Consider the following 19,852-nt stretch of genomic DNA (forward strand, 5'->3'; position numbering starts at 1 on the left):
CAATTGATAGATAATTTGCATGGTTGTTTCACAGTGCATTAATTTGGGGTTTTGTTTTATTAACTCAAACAACAGGGTGTCAAAATGGTGCAATTAGATAAATATGGATATCAAGTGTGAAAACACAGGAGTTTCCCAGCGTAAGAACTTGTGAAGAATTAAAATGTTCTATCTACCTTGAACATAAACTCTTGCCTGATGTTTATCTTTTCCTTTATAGTTTTCAGCTTCACATTCATAAATTCCTTCATCTTCATATTGAATATTTATGATCTTGAGAACTGCACCAGACATGCTTATCTCAGCAGTTGATGGCATGGGTTCAATACCTTTATTCCATCTAATCTCAGGAACAGGGCTTTGAAAAGACACAATACAAGTTAATACTGTTTAGGAATTGGCTATTCATTTGCATTATGCAGAAATGTACTTGCTGCTGAAATGTTTCTGTGTTAAATATCCTTAACTAGTGCTCCCACTGATATGAAAGCCAGTACGTAAATTAGAATATACTTACTTCCCAAGAGCAAAACACTCCAGTGTCACATTTTGCCCCAGGAGTGCATATGTTTCCTTGAATTTAACCTTGATATCAGCTGGATATACTTTAGGTCCTAAGATTAAAAGAGATTCACAGACACAGCCAGTCAGTGACATAAATTAATACAGCAATTTTAACTTGCATGGCTTAAGAAGACTTCTTAAAATTCCAAAGAGAATTCTTCTTTCCAATATTTGGCACTGTGTCCATTATCAAGGAAGTCTGACTTACCACTTAATAATAAGAGTAAGGTGGACTTGTTATTCAAAAATGAATTATCTTTCATGGGATGGTTTATGGCTAATATATTCAAAGCCACTATTGTGGAGTACAAACCCATTTAAGTTCATTTTGGAATGTAACAATAAATTGTGAAGATAAGCAGGAGAGCATGCTCCTAAGTTTTGTGGGCAGTCAGATCCTACCCTTGGTCAACTCATCTCCACGACTTCCATCAAAGAAGTGTAAATAGAATCATTTTCATTTTTGAGGAACTTAAGGTGATCTCCTTCTCTTCTGTGGGCACAGAAATACTTGGAAGTAGCAGAACTATTGTGCTTTTTTCACAGGGGAATAAGGAGTGATGGAATGCCAGGAGTCTTTGTGGGCATAGGAAATCCTGCCTACCAGTAAATTGAGTTCTGTGGAGCATCTCCTGTGTTATTGGATGAAGGACTCCATATGGCTGGGGACCAAGGAACAGAGATAGGCTCAGCTCAGCTGAAACTACAGAGATTCACCAGCTCTCACCCCTTGCAGAGCGCAGACAAAAATCTAACAGGCAAAAGGGCTCTTCAGAAGATACAGAGCTGCTCTCTTGATGCTCCATGGTCTGTGGGAAGGGGTGGTTTCCTTCTCTCTCTCCAGACCTGTCTCAAGTCAAGCTGACATAGGATCCACAGTTTGTCTGCTAATGAATAAATGGCACTTACTGCTTATTAATTTAACTGTGATTGTTTTCCAACAGTTCTAATGCAAACTAACATGTTTTCCTGTGCATGTGAACCAATCATATCTGGAGACATACCGTAAGTATTTACCCTAAATGCTGTCCTAAGTGGAAATTCTGCAGTGATCATTCTCTTAAAATAGTAAAATTAATATGCAAAGAGAACATAGCGTATTCTTTAAATTTCAAAAATGAAAACATGTGTGCCGTCTGATCAAGTGCGCCCTATTTTGTTGAAACTAAATCTTGCATGAAGCAAACTGTGTGTGAAAGACAAGTGATGGACATTCCAAAATGCAAGCAGAGCTGCATTTATGGTATTGAAAATGCGTAACTTTGCTAATGAAATGCAAGTGAAAAGTCTAGTAGTATGAAGGTAAGAGAAGGCTCAGGGGATATGCACAGCTATGCAAAAGCCTTTGAACTCTAGATAACCAACTACAAATCTTCCTGCTCTCCTGCAGGAAGATCAGGTCATTGCCTTTTATAACACCATTCTGGAGTCATCATAGTGGAAGGCAGCAAGTAGGGTCTGAGAAGGCAACAGGGTCTTGGAAAGTGGACCATCAGAACAGGCTGCGTTTCTCACTCCTTAGAGGACTTAGCAGATAACATAATACTGCCAGGAGCTGCATCAGATTTTCCATAAAATCATGGTCCCACCCTCCCCAGCAGGGTCCCAAGGAAGGGGATGTGATGGGTTTTGGGACTAGTTCATGTCTTGCTCCATGATGGTGATGGAGGAGAAAAACTCACAACTTAAGAATAGAGAAGGAACTTTGAGGGGATATTCATGAAGGTTTCCTCTCCAAAAAGACTCCTGTTTAAGGAGAGAATGATCTGGACCTTTGTATGTGAAACATCTAAATAATATCTCTGAAGTAACTCCAGCAAAATGCTAGCTCATTGACTGTCTTAAGATTTATCACAGAGCTAAAAACACTGCAGTGAATGGGAAAAAAAAGCCCAAAGCAATCAGAACACTTAACAGAAATACTTACTGTCTGCTTGGGGAATAAGTGGAATGAATTTGCTGAAAACACTCTTTGCAATTGAAGGGCTGGACACAAAACATGAATAATTGCCTTTATCCGAAGCTTCTACATTTGCAATGTAGAGATTGCCATTGGTCTGCGACACAAATCGCCGTTTGTCCAAAGTAATGAAAACTGGGAACTCATTTAGAAGCCAGCGATAACTGAGATCATCTAGAGGCAAATATTTTCTAGTTAATTTATTTAGCAAATCCAGTAGTAATAGTATCAGCTGCTTGTACCAAACCAAGACCCTGTATCTGTCCTTATCATCTATAGTAATGTAGAAGTCAGTGCCTTTTTGCAGAGTAGGCAATATGTAAGGATGAATAAGCAAGGTGGATCTGAAAAGCTAAACACAAACCTAGAAAAAATCACTTCATAAACTGGTAGGTGTAATCAGAAGTGTAATCATTTTTATTTGGGAGGATGGAGTCACAGAAGAAATTAGGGCACACATCTCAGAGTAGGAAATTAGAGTAGTGAAAGTAGTAAGGGATAAATGTATTTGCCAGCTCCTCAGAAGGTCAACTAAAATTCTTAAAAACAAAATCTTAAAATGAAAATGTTGCACTGTCTGCTAAAAGGACTAAAATGAACTAAGCTGAAAGTCTGTGAGATACCATGGCTTCTGAAGTTCAAAATACTCCTTATGTTATAAGAAATATCAGGTGATATACAACTAATCTGAAGTCAGCTTCCATGAAAAATCACAGACCACATGGGTATCTAAATCTCTTGGATCTGGTCTTTGGGAATCAATGGGATTTAGGCTCTTAAGTACTGCAAAATCTAATTACCTTTACTTTTATTCCATTAGGGGAGAGATCAAAGAGAACTTATTTTCTCTGAGGCACCATTTCACCAGCTGACTGAGTAGGAACTGGCAACAAAATCTGTGAATTTAGGTGCCTTGTATTAGGCATCAAAGTCCATAATACGCTCATAGAATATGCCCGTTTCCACGTCCTTCCTTGCTGCAAGATAACTTTTGGTTATATCCAGCAATCATTTATAAAGTGTAACTATGTTTGGAACACAATTCTTTTGGTACTCCTTCAACAGGATTAATCAGCAATTTGGACACTAGGAAAATAAGAACACTGCTTGCTCTCTATGTCCTTCTTGATGATGAATTCTCAATCAGTTAGAGAATTCTATTTTGGGGAGTTAGCAACAATAGCAAGTTTCCTAAAAAGAAGCATAATTTTGCCCTCTAATACCAAACCATTGTCTAACTACTATCTGAGAACATTTGTTTACAGAGTTAATTTAAATCTGCTTGCTTTCAAACCTTCAGCTGCAGCTTTTCATGTGGCAAGCTGAGCTCAGAGTTGGTAATTACTGAACCTAATTAAAGAGACTGAACAAAATTTAATGTTAAATTCATGTCAAACTTGAATTAAACATTGTTAAATTATACGATAGTCAGAAATTTTAAGGCCAGGAAGAAAAGAGCCGTATTTTTCTTCTACTTCCATTATGTCGATATATAACCTTATCAGAACAGTAAAAAGATATGACATAGTAAAGTTAAAGGACAATGGGCCAAATCCCACTGGCAAAACTCCAAGTGGCATCAACAGTACCAGGATAAAATTAAAATTATTTTTAGATTGCTGATTTTCCTGATACAGAGTGATATGTTATCTGCTGGATGAAATGAGTTTGTCTTATCTTAGGTAGGCATCTGGCTCCTTAGCATAGTAGGTAAGTATTTATCTTCTCAGCAGGTATATGAAGCAGGCAAGTGTGATTACAGAAGAGGAACTGAAGCGTAGAAAGGCTAAGTAATTTGCCCATGGTCATAGAGGAAATCTGTGGTAGAGCAAGGAACTGAACTCAGTCCTAGGCTGCTGCCCTAGGCAATGGACCATCCCTGCCCCACACCCAAATTCCAGAGAATCATAGAAATGTGGGACTGGAAAAGACCACGATAGGTCATCCAGTCTAGTTCCCTGTAATGAGACAGGTCTAACTATTATCTAGGCCTCACTTCCCAGTTTTTAATTTAACTTGCTGTTAAAAACCTCCAGCGATAGATAGAGATTCCATAATCTCTTTATATAAATTACTTGATGTTTTTCATTGTAATATTACTAATTTTATCTATTGTTTGTAAGTTCCGAAATCAATTTGGACCTTGTTGCAGTCATCGTGCAATTAAAGCCTCCACAATACACATTCAAATAGCATTTCTTAAACTTTCTGAGACCACCGAACACCAAACAATAATATTTTTTATGCGGAACACCTATGAAATTTTTCTTCAAAAAATTTTCAGACTAAAAAAACCAAACAGCGACATACACAGCAAAAACAAAATGAAGCTATTTAATCAGGTATCATAGAAATGAAGAAGTAACATTGTATCTGGTTTTAATAGCAGAAAGTATCCATTAACGTACGATATCAAAAAAAGCATCAAATGCTTGTGGCACACTGGTGAGTTGTTCATGGAACACCGGCATTCCACAGAGCACATTTTAAGAAAAACTGCATTAAATACAGTTGCCACTAAGCTTCTGTTAGGCTTGCTTTGTTTTTTATCCCATATCACTACACACACTTTTAATAGTTTAAAAACATACTGACTAGAAAAAACAGCAATATTTGGTGTGCATCATGTTTTTCTCTGCTCTAGTTTAAACACACAGGAAAATTTCTCCCTCTTCCTAAGCACTGTCCATCTGCAAACAAAAGTTGTCTGAAACTGAACTGATTTTAGTTTGGGAAAAAATTATGGCTATTTATTTGCATCTCGTGTATGTCAAGGAAAAAATCCTCTTCCTTCCATGTATCCTTGGGCAAATCAGCCATGACCTTTTTTTCTTTTTTCTTTTCTTTTATTTTTGCAAGAGAGTAATATAATCAGAGACATTTTATTTTAACTAACTGAAATATTAAAATGGTCCAGAAATCTTTGTTCATTAACTTAAAGGGCTCAATACATGCTCCAAAGTGGGGTTTCCCAAACTTTATATAGGTTGAGACCTGTTTTTTTTTCAGTACACTTTTTTGTGGCCCAAAAAATATAAACACCTATAAAAAAGAATGAAAAATGAATAAATTTTCACGGTTTATTATTTATTTGCAATAATAATAGTACACAGAGATAATTTGTGCACTTTCTAAGGACTGGTATTTTTTTTCCCGAGGAATGGTACTGGGCCGCGGACCACACTTTGGGAAACGCTGCTCCAAAGGATTAAAAGAGTGTCAGGAATCATTTCTAAATGCCTTTCTAAATGCTTGCTTAATTTAATCTATGCTGTAAATACCAACAATAACTTTACCCGTGTTATTAGATTTGAATGTAAAATATCTTAATACCACATATACAATTTATCCATACTATACAGCTTGAAAATGGCACAGCTTTAGTTGACGCACCTGGGTAATGGTAAGGAGGCTCACAAAGAAGCACTACTCCAACACCCTCCCGCACTTTCACCTCATAACGTTCCTCGGGTGGAAAGGTATCAAGATCTAGATTAAAAAAAGAGAGAATATTAAGTTTTTTCAGTGTTTTAAGACTATTTTCTATAGTTCCTCTACATATGAATGTAGAATACATCAACATCTGACTCAATGTGCAGAGCCATTAATTCCGTTTCAATTTTACCAACATCATCTGCAATGGCTCTGCCCGTTGTAACGCCTGCATCTGCAACTATCTATAAAGAAAAAAGAAATGCTGACTTTGGCTCAGATTCTCAGGTCCAGCCAACCTGCATTTAGAGTAAGAACCCAAGGATGGGTAGGCAAAAGTGGCTTCCTAGACTCTCATTCATTCAAGTGACCACCTATCTAGAAGGTTAATTTGACCTCAGTTGTAACTTAGAGCATCCCCATGGCTTCCCCCAAGAGGAACCAGGATGCATGTACCTCATGGGCTATTCCAAAAGCCAACTACTGCTAGATTGGAGAGTGGTACTGCTATGTCTCTGTGATGGAGTGGGGGATACGTGTGTAAGCGAGTGGCTCTCAGAGGGTGTGAGGCTCCTGCTGAGGGTAACCAAGATGACCAGGTGACACCTTTGTACTGCAGACAAAGGAGAAGGTGGAGCCTGAGGAGTTTGAATTGGAACTGGGAGTTGGAAAGCAGTTAGTCTGGGCTGGAAGAGAGAGAGACAAAGGAGGGGGCAAGGCCTCAGCTTCAGGGGCCCTCAGGGCCTCCTCTCCCCAACATGGATTGGACTGGCTGTCTCTGATTGCTGCACTGACTCCTCTGTACGACGCTGTGTCCTGTCAGCTAATACACCCGCTGTTCTCCTGCTGAGTGAGAGTCACTCCTGCCTGCAGACAGAGTGTGGTGCCTGGGAACCCCAGAACCCCATCACACTCTCCTACACCAGGGACTTTGAGATGGGGTCGGGGTTGGAGGATGGACACAAAGCCAATGGGAATCTTCAGCTTGCTGGCTGAACCAAGTCTATGACCCATTTGTGCCAGTGGAACAGTGCAAAGGGTCTTTTATGGAATGGTCAAGAATCAAACTATAGTGTTAACTTCTCTAGCCCAGCATACTCTTGACCAGTAACATCCATAATCCAGTATGATTTTAGTTAGCTTGATGATCACTTATCATGGATGTGGCCAAATTTCCTGTTGTCTCATGCAGTTTGTTTACAGACACCAGCCCTGGCTCTCAGTGTGCCATGCTCTTATTTAGCTCTAAGTGACCCTTTAATTTCTTCTAAGCAATTACATCCAGTAAGTGGTGGATGTGTTGGTAATGCTGTCAGCCAATAGTGACCTCCTGTAGTCTGGCAAATTCTATCATTTGGCACCCGGAAGATCCTGAGGGTGCCGGACTAGAAAGGTTCAACATGTATTTTTTAGTTACACATTCTACAGGCTGTAGTACTGCAGTCATGATGGCCACCATGATAAGGCAGTAATGGCTGGTTGTAGGTCAGTTACAGATAGAAGATTACATTTATTTATTTATTCTAAAAGTGGCACCTACAAGCTGAATAATAACCTTCCCTTTGTCACTTTAATTGATGTATTTCTTCTTAAAGTGTAAGCTCTATAGAGCAGGTACTGTTTGTATAGCACAAAGTGCAGTGGGAATGGGGCACTCCAGAATGGGTCTTTTAAGTGTGAATTCAATCTAACAAATAAAGCATTAAAAGCTGTGCAAAATATCCTTACCATCAAAACCCAAAGGCATCATCCAACCTTACATCATTCAGATTATTTCAACTCTCTCTGTTGGCCCACACCTACTCTTCCTTTTTACTCAGCTCCCAAAGCTGCTAGAAGTGTCTGGCTCCCGGATCTAACTACAACTGAATTTCATAAGTAATATGGCAGAAGAAATATAGGCTAATCAGGATAGAGATGCATGCACATTTCCACAAAAGAACATCAGAATGGTTTATGAGCTACTGCAACTGAGAAGACACTTGTACAAAAAGCAGAGGGACTCCAAAATAGCTAATCCCCAAAGTAGAGAAAGAACAGGATGAAGATTAAAGGCTTGTGAACTCAGTCAAACATAAACAGCCTGTAAAGTAACATGCATCTCCTAAAAATGGCATATGAATATTATGGCCAGTCAGTAAAGCTTGTTACAACTGTAAACTAGTGTTTACAGAAATCTAACATGCAAATTTCATTGCTATTTACTAAAATAAATTTAACTCCAGTAAAGTTAGATGAGCACCCACAAAAAGAGAAGGCTTGCCCATCTCACATAATAAGAATCTCTGTTCTTTCCAAACAGGCCAGGAGGAGAAGCAGATGTTTTCAGTGATTGCTTGTATGACAAACAGAAAGGAAATATCTAAAGACCTCTGTTACTAACCTAAAAACAGAGTATTCCTTCAAATGTCTGAACACCCCACTTGGTGGATTCTCCTTATAGTTCACAACCAATTCAGCCATTTTTATTTTGAGGTTGATCTATACCAGATTTACAATGAAATCTGATCTAGTTCTTAACTTCACATAGCTTGGAACGTATGTATTAACTTCGAGCATGAAGCAGATGTCTAAAATGAGAAAATTTTATACCTATTTCATTTATCAAGTGAACTACTCCATTGAGCATTTGGCCATGATATTAGCTTCTAGGTTTACAATATGGAATGATGCCTCAAGTTGTTTTTTCCCCTTGCTGTAGAACTTCACAATGTCCTCTGAGGTTGCCACTATTTTTTCATTCCTCCTCTCATCGGCCAAATCTACACATGCAGCTTCTGTTGACAAAACTGGGCTTTTGTCAACAAAACTTGCCAAGTGTGTACACGGTTAAACCACTCTGTCGAGAGTCTGTTGACAAAACTCAGCTGTTCAGTTGGCAGTGTTATCCCTGTGCCCAATCAGGCATAACGTCTATCTTAACAGTGTTTTGTCGACTGAGGCTACGTCTACACTGAGATAAATTTGATTTTAATACATTCAAATTGTTTAACCTCATTCTTATGAACTCAAATTTAAGTGTCCAAAAACCATCTTGAAATTCTACCCATCATTTTTCCGTGCCGAGTTTCTGCATCCTCATTGCCCTACGCAAGTTCAACAGTGTGAGCAGTGCTTTGTTGTCACCTAGCCCACCGTGCCTTAGCCTTGATCGCTTGTGGGTGTTTCATGTTAGAATCCCAGAATGCAAAGCACTGTCCCAGAATTTAGAGCACCCACTAACAGACTTCCCCAAACCTGCCCAGGCTCCCTGTGCCACGCAGCCTCTGCGGACGTTAGCAAAGCTGCCCACCGCTACACCATTAGCCCTGCCTGGTTCCATCAGCCGCATGTCCAGATCTTTATATTTGCAGGCCTGGGTTCTGCAGAATTCAAGTTCTAATTCTAATTCAATCAAAAATTCACAAGCTTCCTGTGACCTTCTTCCTGTGCACTTGTGTGGAGAGCAGCGGAGAAGGAAGTGGCCACACATGGAGGGTCACTGTGTAGCTTTGTGGGATGCATATGGGACACTTCTGGAGGCTAATAAATTTGAATTAAAGACATGGCACTTCCATGCTAGCTTTTATTTGAAATTTGAAATTGATACTAGACCCACCCAGTAATACTGACATTTTGTTATCAGTATTAGGGCTCACTAATTCGAGCTAATGGTATTTACAGTGAAGACAGTGATGTTTTAATATCAAGCTAACACCTTTAAATTCAGTTTTATTTTGTAGTGTAGACACAGCCAAAGTGCCCATGTAGACACTTCTGTCGACAGAGAAGGCTTCCAGTTCCATGGGCAGCCCTGTTTGCAGAGCTTCCGGTCAGCCATTCTGTCGAGAGAGGGCTAGGGCAGTCTGGCTACACTCTGTCAACAAAGCAGCTTGCTCTTTTGATCTGCTTTTGTGTGGAGACACAATCTGTCGACAGAGGTCCTGCCAAGATTTCTGCGAAGGGACCACTGTCAAGAGAGGCTGCCCGTGTAGACATGGACATCTTGACATACTGCACTTATCAATCTATTACAGTGATTTTAAAAACTGATAGTGCTATCCTTTACTGTAAGTTCCAAAACAATGTGATTAGGACTTTGAATATGGCTACGGTAGGGTTTGAGGAAAAAAGAAAGAAAAATCTAATTGTCATTATTTTAATACTTTAATAACTTTAAGATTAAATATGTAAAAACAACTTTATATCTAGACTTCTTATTTATGGTGTGTTTTGGATAAATTTATGAAATTTAGGAAGAGTGACCACAAATTCAAAGGCATAATAAACTTCAGGTAATTTAAATGTAAATATACCCCCCAAAATTAGGTTTTTGCAGAAATAGATGCCCTATGCCAGACTCCATAGAGATGTCTGTGCAATTACCAATATATAACTGCACAATTTCTGCCCACTTAAGAAATTTCCTGAATGTTAATTGGCTCTGGGTGTCTAGTTTGCACAATGACTAATGTTATTATTCAATGATTATAAATAATGTGATTCCTTGAACTCTTAATTGGAAAATATCCATTATTAGCCAGAGTGCAAGAATTTGTGTAATCACTGTACAGTTATAACTATACAGTGATTATGGAAATATCTTTCTTCTCTTTGGCTACCCCAGCCCATTTGCTATGATTTGGCTCTTATTATTACAATTTTCAATCTGTTTTCTGCCCAAAAGAAGGTGTTCAACTGACTCCCAGTAGCATAAACCAAAAATCACTAACAATTTAAACAAAGTAGAAAATTCCCCAAAGCAAAGGAAGTTTGTGTCTGTGTGTGTCACAAAGAGAGATAGAAGATGAGAGCAAGTACCGTGCACGCAAATATGGGTTGGGGGACGTATGATAAAAGCTGAAAGGTGGTTTTTAAAACTAACTAAAAATCTTTGATTCATTACTGCCCTGGAAGCCTGATGCAGTCCCACTGTCAATGGCATTTTTGCCCATGTTATCAGGACTGGACTTTCAGTTTACTCCCACCTTCCTGAGAAATGAGCTCGGCTTTTGTTCCTATCACAGTTTTTATTTATTTGACTTTACAAAGGTTGTCTACACTATGGAAACCTCTGCCTTTTTCTCCCAGGTACAGATATTGAAAAATATTTGAATTCTACCAATTCTTTCTTTCCTGCAGTTTTATAGAATGGGCAAGTATTGCTGACCTATAAGAAGATGGGGGAAGGGAGTAAGTAGAACAGAAGAAATGAGACAAAAAAATATGCTTTAAAAATAACCCCAGAGTCTCAGAAGTTTCCCAGCATATTTTGGTTTCTTTTTTTTTAATTCTTCCTTATTATTAGCATTTGAATATTTATTTACAAATTCTAGCATAATAATGCTCTATTAACCTAATTAGTATAAACTACACTAAGGGGCTGATAAACTACGTTGGCCTAAGAGTTTGAGATCAGCAACTTGACCTTTGGTGTCAGAATTTATTTAGCATAGGAAGCATTAGTTGAGAAACCACAAGGAGAACTCACTAAGAATTATATTTGCTGAACTCTTTGATTTATTTATCTTTAATAGAGCCTTATACCTCCTTAAAGTGAAACAACTGCTCCACTCCACCAGGTAATTCAAGTCACATCTGCAATGTAAACTACTGAAATATATGGCACTACCATTGATAGGAGTGGCCTGCTGATGGAATGCACCTTCATGACAGAGAAACTATAATCCACCCTTGTTGTTCTTCTAGGAAATGTACTGTGGAATATTTGTATTTAAAATATGGACCATACTTGCATCCAGACATGAAAATCCATGACTCCAGCTTCACTTTTAAATCTTTCATCCCACAATACTGATTTTGCTTGCACAAAACATCACACCATGGAGATTACATTAAACCTGTTAAACAGCTGATATTATTCGCTAAAGGTGAAAAACTGCCCCGTGCAGAAAGCTATCACAAGGCCTACAGAGTACTTGTCTCTCCGAAGCCTTTAATACGGAGATTGTGCAGTCCACACTGCCTCAAGCAGGATCCCTGCATGAAGATGGATTTCACCCTGTGTTTTAATGTACAAAATATTTCCAGGATAACACCATTTTAAGGGGGAAATTTAAAACAAAACAAACAAATTAAACTTTCTTTCTCCAGATATTAAAGTCTAGCCATTTTTGTTTATCCAGGTACATCTTTCGGGGTGAGGGATGTCCCAATTCTATATGGCTAATCCAAGTATTTGGACATTTGTCTTATGTAGGTGCCTCTTCCCACATGCATCCCAATTTTTTCACATGTGACATCTGGTCAACCAAGTCCTTCTCACCGAAGTACCTGTTGTTGACTGTTTGTGTGTGTGTGTGGAAAAAAAAAAAACAAAACCCACTGGCTTTTGATTGTCTGAAGCTGACAGGAATACTCTCCACAGCATCTTAAATGTGGTGGGAGGATTGCAATATTCTTTTTACAATAAAAATGACACGTCATCCACCTTCACGAACTTCCAATCTCTTTTGACAAGGATGACAGCTGACTTTCATCATGTGAACATATTTGTATCTTTCTTCTGATAACTTCCCCCAGGTTCCATAGCAAGACACTATATGCCCAAAGATTATGAGAATTCCTCCACACTATATGACCCTCTTTGCATAGATAAACTTCAGCCCTTTGAAATGGTTGTAATGCCAACGGCCGGATGAAAGACATGCTGCTTTAAAAACTTAAATGCTGTAAGTTGACCAAGGCACTTTGTATCATTTTCACAGAGCATATAATGATACAGTGCAGTCATTGTAAAATGCTGCAGTACTACAGTAAAACATTGACCATTTAAACCAAATCAGTATGTACTTATCTGTTTTAAAATAAACAGTTGCTTACATCCAAAACTTAGAGCAGCTTCAGCACTTCGGACAGTTCCAAAGATGTTCGATGCTATACAAACATATTTGCCAGCATCCTTTGATTTGTCTGGATTATTAATGATGAGTCTACCTCCCACCATACTGTAGCGATCCTTTGTTAAATCAATATCCCAGTTATTTATTTTCCACCTATTATAAAAGAAAAGATGGTGTGATTATTGCATTTACTCAAACATTTACTTTCAAGAACACTCTTCATAAAAGGGTTCACAGCTTGCTATTTATTTGGTTTTATTTTAATTTTCCTCCAGCAAGACTCTCAAATTTGAACTAAAAGCTTAGAAACATGATGTATGCGTTGTAGTTGTGCCAGTGTCAGTCCCAGTGTATTACAGAAACACAGTGAGTGAGCTAGTATCTTTTCATAGAAGTTGATCCCGTACAACATACTATCTCACCCAAATGCTGTCTCTGTAAACATGGCAGCCAGCCCAGTCAGCAAGGTGAGAAGAATAAGCATCTATGAGGTAAGACAACTGGAGCTATATGGTGGGATCAAATAGCCAAAAACAAAACAAAACAAAAAGAAACAATAACAAATCACAGTGCAGTAATAGAGTTGCTACTTCATTTCTACCTGATTTTCCCAGTTCAGTTAAGCTATTTCAGGCCTAAAGTAATAGTAATCCCATTGGAAAGGGAGTCAGACTTGCTCCAATACTGCCATTTTCTTAAGTAACAAAATTGCTGGGCACAATTGCTGGGGACTTCTAATTTGACTGCTAGTAGGATGACTGCACGAGAGAATGGGAGTGTAAATGGGTCAGCTTCTGCATTTGATTGTGCTGATGTGGTATTGCTATTCTATTTCATAAAATACAACCACAAGACAGGAACTGAGTGGAACAAATTCATCCCTGGTGTAACTCAACTCTCTTCAATGGAGTTCCACCAGAATTCAGTATGACCCAATACATTTGAACTACCTTCACAACTCCATGAGAATAGGACTGGTATTATTGTGTCCACCAGAGGGAGCCAATAATCTTGTTTGAAGGCAACCAAACCTTACTAAGCTTAACAAAGAAATATATCATTTCATAAAAAGCCTACAAAATTTGAAGTATTCACACAATTCCTTAGTAAGATCTATGGGCCTATGACACTTTTTGTATTGTACTACTCTCTGTTCTGCTTCTTCAGCAAAAAGGAGTCTACTGTAATGTGTTAAATGCACTAACTCTTTGGAAGCTAAAATTAAGTACTGGCATTTGAAAGAGAGAGAAAAAATGGGATGTGGTTTTCATGAAACTATATCCCTAACAAGCTCAAAGTTCTGTAACTTGGAAAGAGTAGGCTTTTCCACTGCAGCAGCAGCAACAACGATAAATAACGTAGCTTGGACCTCCCTGATCCAGCACTCTCAGGACCAGACCAATCCTGAACAAGGGAATTTGCCAGACCAGGGGTGATTGCCTGCTGCCAGCCAGTCAGATTGCCTGGCTCCACTTCCAGTCAGGCTGGCTCCCTGACACTGGTCCCAACAGGGCTGACTGCAGGGTTACTCCAGCTCTGGCTCCCAGACCTGCCGTGGTCTGCCTTGGCTCCCAGGTTTCCTGTGGCTGCCACAGCCCCGGCTCATAGCCCAACCACAGCTGCCACAGCCCCTCGAAAGGTCACAGTTAGGCTCCCAAAAACAAACAAAAAAAACCCTGAAAATCTTCTATGAATTGCAGTTGACATTTTCTTTCCAGGTTTTCTCTAGCTATCATTGCAAATATAGGGAAAACTTACTTTTTAATGAAAAATTGCAAAAATATCAGCTCCAATGTGTCTAGGAAAATTATGTGTCCATCTGTTAAGCCATTCGTTCATTCATTCATTCATTCATAACCAACAAATTACAATATTTGAAATGTTTAGTATGTGATATGCATGGCAAGCCTTGTAATTCACAACCAAAGCTAAAGGTTTACCTGTAAGTTGGAAAGGGAATTGCTCGAGCCCTGCAGTTCATTGAAACTTGGCCATCTGTAGATTCCTCAGGGTAGATGGTATCAATGGGTTGCTCCTCAAACACTGGGCCATATCCTTTTCCATCCTCTGAAATAAAAATATAGGTTGACAATTAGTATGCTGAAAAAGTAAGTCTTGGATAAGAAGGGCCATATCAAGTCAGACTAAAGGTCCATGTAGCCCAATATCCTATTTTCTAATGATGACCAATGCCAGATGCTTCAGAGCCAATGAACAGAACAGATAACCATCAACTGATCCACCACCTGTCACCCATTCCCAGCTTCTGACAAACACCATCCCTGCCGAGCCTGGCTATTAGCCCCTGATGGACCTATCCTTCATGCATTTATCTAGCTCCTTTTTGGAATCATGTTGTAGTCTTGGCCATCACAACATCCTCTGGAAAAGAGTTTCATGGTTTGACATGGTTTGTATTTGACATGACAAACACAAATGAGTGTTCTATAAACAGATTAGCAAACACTTATTTTCCCCTGAACTACAGTGCACCAAAGGTTTTGTGTATGGAATGAAACTTTACTGTACAGATAAAAGACTTTTATTACATTGAACAAAGCTGAGCCTTCCTGGCCAAATCAAGAGGCCTGAATACAAGGAGAGAAAATTGGAAAAATGATGTTCCCATTTTGATGTAAGATGTTGCAGACGAAGTTAAATTTATCACGGTATATTTAATTAAGGCCCCAAAACTATGTGAAAAAAGTTAAGTTGATGTGATAGCTATAGGTTATATTTATGCTTACACTGCAAAGTCAATATTCACAAGTTAAGAAATTCCTGAATTAAGGTTCTCTGAGCAACAATTCATATTTTTAAATAATTTTATCCCCGATGCCCATGCACATTCTGACCCCTTCCTTCTGAATTCAAGTCAGGCTGCTTTCTCCCTCCTTTTCCACATGGCTAGGGCACCAGCAGGGGCTCTTAATTTTGGTGACTGGTGGCACAGTGTTCCCCACTGATTGGGAAGAGCAATTGCAGGGAAAATCCTGTCCAGCTCTTGTATCCCTAAAATGCAGCAAGCTCATCATTCTGTAGGAATGGCCTATGTGCACTCCTCAGTCTGCAATATGCGCACTTAGACCCTGTGGAGGGAGAGCATGCTTAGTGCAGGTAGAATATTAAGAGATTTATAACTGACCAACTCTAATAGGTCTCTACTGAACAAATGCAAACTGGGACTTTTCAAAAAGTGTTACAACTTAGTTAAATGTAACTGAATTTTCCTGGGAGCACAAAAAGAAGCAAGGCAAATACCTGGGCGACCTCCCACTTAAACAAAGTCCCTGCTCTGGAGCATGGAAGTGCTGGGGCTTCTCTACAACATGACTGTAATAATGTTTTGTTTTGTTTTGTTTTTTAAAGTGGGACAAACAGCATATTTCAGTGCCAGATTTCCATTGCCTCACTGGGATTGGGTCCAAAGAGGTACTGTATGCTGCAGTGTGATCATGCAGATACACTTACAACATGTAAGTAAGGAGGAGAGAGAATTGTCATAGAAGCAGCTAGAGGAAGACTGGATAAATGGACAGAGGAAGCTGAGGAATGATTTCCTTTCGTTTTATGCTTACAGCATGCTTCTATTTAAAATTTATTCATTGCTAAGCCACAAAAATATATCATCATAACTTGTATGCTCTTTTGGCTAGAACAAGGTGTTTACATAGGGCATGGAATAACTGGGCTTCAAAGGCGAGTTTGGTTTCTGAGCCCTTCTCTAATACTCATATTGAACAAACACCACCCCCACCAACAAACATTCAGCTATGTAGATTACACTGGCAGATGAACTGTGTCTACCCAGATAACATTACCACTTATTTACTTACCCAACTACACCACCTGAACTTATTAATCATTTCAAGAGACTGTTTTGCACACCCTCCAAATTTGTTACGTACATGCTATATCATGCCAATGCTGCTAATATATGACTGGTTGAGGATGGTCAGATGAATAGGATACAGATCAAGCTTAGTAAATAAGATTTCATTCTCCATTAGAAGCTGAGTGTTAGCCAGAGGTATGCAAACAACAGTAGTATTCCAATATGATAAGGCTGCAGTGGGATTGGGAGATTGTGAGGGACTAGAACATTAGATTCCAGATGAGACAGTGCAAGAGTTTGTCTATAGTTGGAGATCCAGACAGTTGATTGTGAAGTGAGAAGAAATATCATATAACTGTCAAAGGAGGAGATGGGCACAGTGGAGAACTCAGTGATGAGAAGGTAGAGAAGACTTGTCTATACTGTTAAAGGAAAACTTGGAATTTCTCACTGATGCAGCCCTAGAAGTGGTAGCACAAATGGAAGCAAGATTCAGAAACTTTTACCACTATATAATCTAATCCTACTCTGATCAGACTTGCACGAAACAGCTGAAAAAATGCCCTATCTATACTACGGTTTCCACAATCGCACCACTAAGGGAGCTGCACTGATGATGAATTGCAAGACCCATTTTTGCCAGTTAACTATAGGAGAGGTAAAAAGAATGGTATAGTGTTAGTGAATGAAATACCTATTGCACAAGGGAAAGGAAAGAGGCATGAGCGATGATTACTTGTATGGCTATGTCTAATCTAGAGGGTTTCATTGGCAAAGTGGACATTTTGCTGACAAAACCCACAGAGCATCCACATACCCAAGGCATTCTGTCCACAGTAAGTCGATGGAATGCAGCACTTTTGTCAACAGCAGTACCCCACTCCCCACGAGGAATAACACCTCTGTCGTCAGGGAGCTACTGACAGAAAGCTGGTCTGGACATTAGAGAGGGGACCTTATGTCAACAGGGACACCGGGCAGCCCTGTTTTCTGTGCTTCCAATTGGCTGTTTGCTGAGAGTGCGTCCGGCCAATTTGGCTGCAATCTGTTGACAGAAGTTTTGTTGAAAGGTATCTTCTGACAAAAACTTCTGTCAACAAATTCCTGTAATCTAGACATAGCCTATACCTCTAGGACATTAATTCAAGGCTGAGAAAAAGCTAATGAAGACTAATCTTCTGCACTAAATTGAATCAATAGTCAATAAATAATAGTCAACAGTCAATAACATAATAAATGTCTAAATGAATAAATTTATTTTTACTTTAAGAATCCATTTCTTAATGAGATAAAGAGAATTTCAAATACAGCCAAAATATCGAGATGACATTTGATCCAAAAAGTAAATAAATATTTCTCATAGCAAAAAATGTACATAGAATTTCACTTCCCTCAGATGTCACGTGACCATCTGTCCTGTATTAGGAGGGATGGTCCCACACTTGGGACACCAAAAATTCATCCCTACTTATTTTTTTAAAAGGGACAACTTGTCCCATAGCTAGGCCCTCAGGGCCTAGGAGATGGGAGTGCTCGCGGCCTCTGCTTTCGAGGAGCTCTGGGCAGCTGCCACTTTCCCCAGGCTGGGGGAGGGTGTGTGTGCCAGCTCCCCGGGGTTTGGTGCAGCTGGGAGGAGCTGCCCCCCCATTACTTCTCTCTCACAAGCTCCCCGATGATGCAGAACCCACCCATCTCAGCCCCTTGCTCAGAGTAATGTGGGTGATATCATCCACTGAGAACCTCCATTGGAGGGGAGAGTCTGTGAAGAGGTCAGGTGAATATGAAATAATATGACATGAAAATAATAATATAATATGAAAATATTACTTGATATATTTTCCTTAATGCTACTTGAAGATCAACTTTAAAATTAGATTCATACATATTTATTGTTTATACAATGGCACAACACAAAATCTATACTGGGGTGGGGAAAGTTTTGGGTCCAAGGACCACACCAGAGTATAGAAATTCCATGGAGGGCTGTGAAAGGGCAAATTGGGGTTGGCTGCAGGAAGGGATGTGGGTTCTGGGTTGGGGTGTGGACTATGTGGCTCATCCCCTCCCCCCTTGCTTATAAGTGGAGGTGCTGGGAAATGGCTCTGAGCACTAGCCCATCCACAGCCACCATTCCCATGGCTCCCAGTGGCTGGGAACTGCAGCCACTGTGAACTGCTGGGGAGGTGCTTGGGGCAGGGACAGCATGTGCAACTGCCTTGCTGTGCCTATTCATAGGAGCTGCGGCGGGCGGGGGGGGGCATACAGCTGCTTCCAGGAACCACAGCTGGAGCAGGGTAGGCCCCAATCCTCTTCCCCTGTGGGAACTTGAGGGCCAAATTGCAATGGCTGACAGGCTGGATGCAGCCTGCAGGCCATACTTTGTCTACTCTGGTCTAAGCAATTGCACAATAAAAACCTATCAACACATTCAGAAGAAGAGAGGTGCCTCTGAAAAGCCAAAAGTATGTCTGCAAATAATCAGAAACCACCCAAAGCAGTCGTTTTCACTTCATGTCACTTACTGGTCTCAAAAATAAATGGATGAACAAAAACACAGGGCGGAGTACAAAGACTTAATCAGCACATATTAATTCCGTACATTTATTTCAGAGTAAATGTGACCTTTTCTTTTCCGTATTAATATGTTGTACAAAAAAAATAAACTAACCCTTCAAGTAACTTTAGTTCCACTGAAGCTTCCACTCTGCTAAAGTAGGAGATAAATTATAATGGATTGAAACTACCTTTTCAAACCTCCAGAAATTTCAAGTTTCTGTGGACCAAACTCTCAACTGGTGTGAACAGTAAATGTCATGCACCAGCAAAGGATGGTCCTTTACAAACAGATAAGTAAATTCTCAGGAGTACTTCTGCTTCTCCACTGTATTCAGATAGTGTTAAGGGGCCACAATCCTGTAACTAATCACCAGCAGAGAATTCCCCTGATTTAAGGATCATCCTACTTATAGCTATCCACCACTGTGGTGGTGAATCCAGGTGCAGTCGGACCTTGAACCTCAATATAGATCTGATTTTCATTTTTTTTTCTCTTCTACATTCAGTGATTTAACCTCAGTGCAGTTAAAGTTACTTGAAAGGTTAGTTTATTTTTTTGTACCAGGTGTTAATACGGAATAGAAAAGGTCACATTTGATCTGACATAAATGTATGGAATTAATATGTACATTAGTCAGGGAGGATGTGGCCCATTTCCAGCAG

At 39.5% G+C, this 19,852-nt stretch overlaps 1 protein-coding gene across 1 annotated transcript in view; it reads right to left on the bottom strand.

Annotated features, from left to right (window-relative positions):
- The window catches only part of CNTN1 (contactin 1), a 187,105-nt gene that overhangs the window by 146,270 nt on the left and 20,983 nt on the right, over positions 1 to 19,852 (bottom strand). The window contains exons 2-7 of the mRNA XM_074984080.1: positions 14,739 to 14,865; positions 12,779 to 12,951; positions 5,918 to 6,013; positions 2,492 to 2,698; positions 518 to 614; positions 177 to 358 (exon numbers count right to left, since the gene is read on the bottom strand). Of these exons, the coding sequence (XP_074840181.1) occupies positions 177 to 358; positions 518 to 614; positions 2,492 to 2,698; positions 5,918 to 6,013; positions 12,779 to 12,951; positions 14,739 to 14,865 (882 nt within the window). The remainder of the gene's footprint in view (positions 1 to 176; positions 359 to 517; positions 615 to 2,491; positions 2,699 to 5,917; positions 6,014 to 12,778; positions 12,952 to 14,738; positions 14,866 to 19,852) is intronic.

The sequence above is a fragment of the Carettochelys insculpta genome, chromosome 1 (genome assembly GCF_033958435.1).
Source record: "Carettochelys insculpta isolate YL-2023 chromosome 1, ASM3395843v1, whole genome shotgun sequence".
NCBI lineage: Eukaryota > Metazoa > Chordata > Testudines > Carettochelyidae > Carettochelys > Carettochelys insculpta.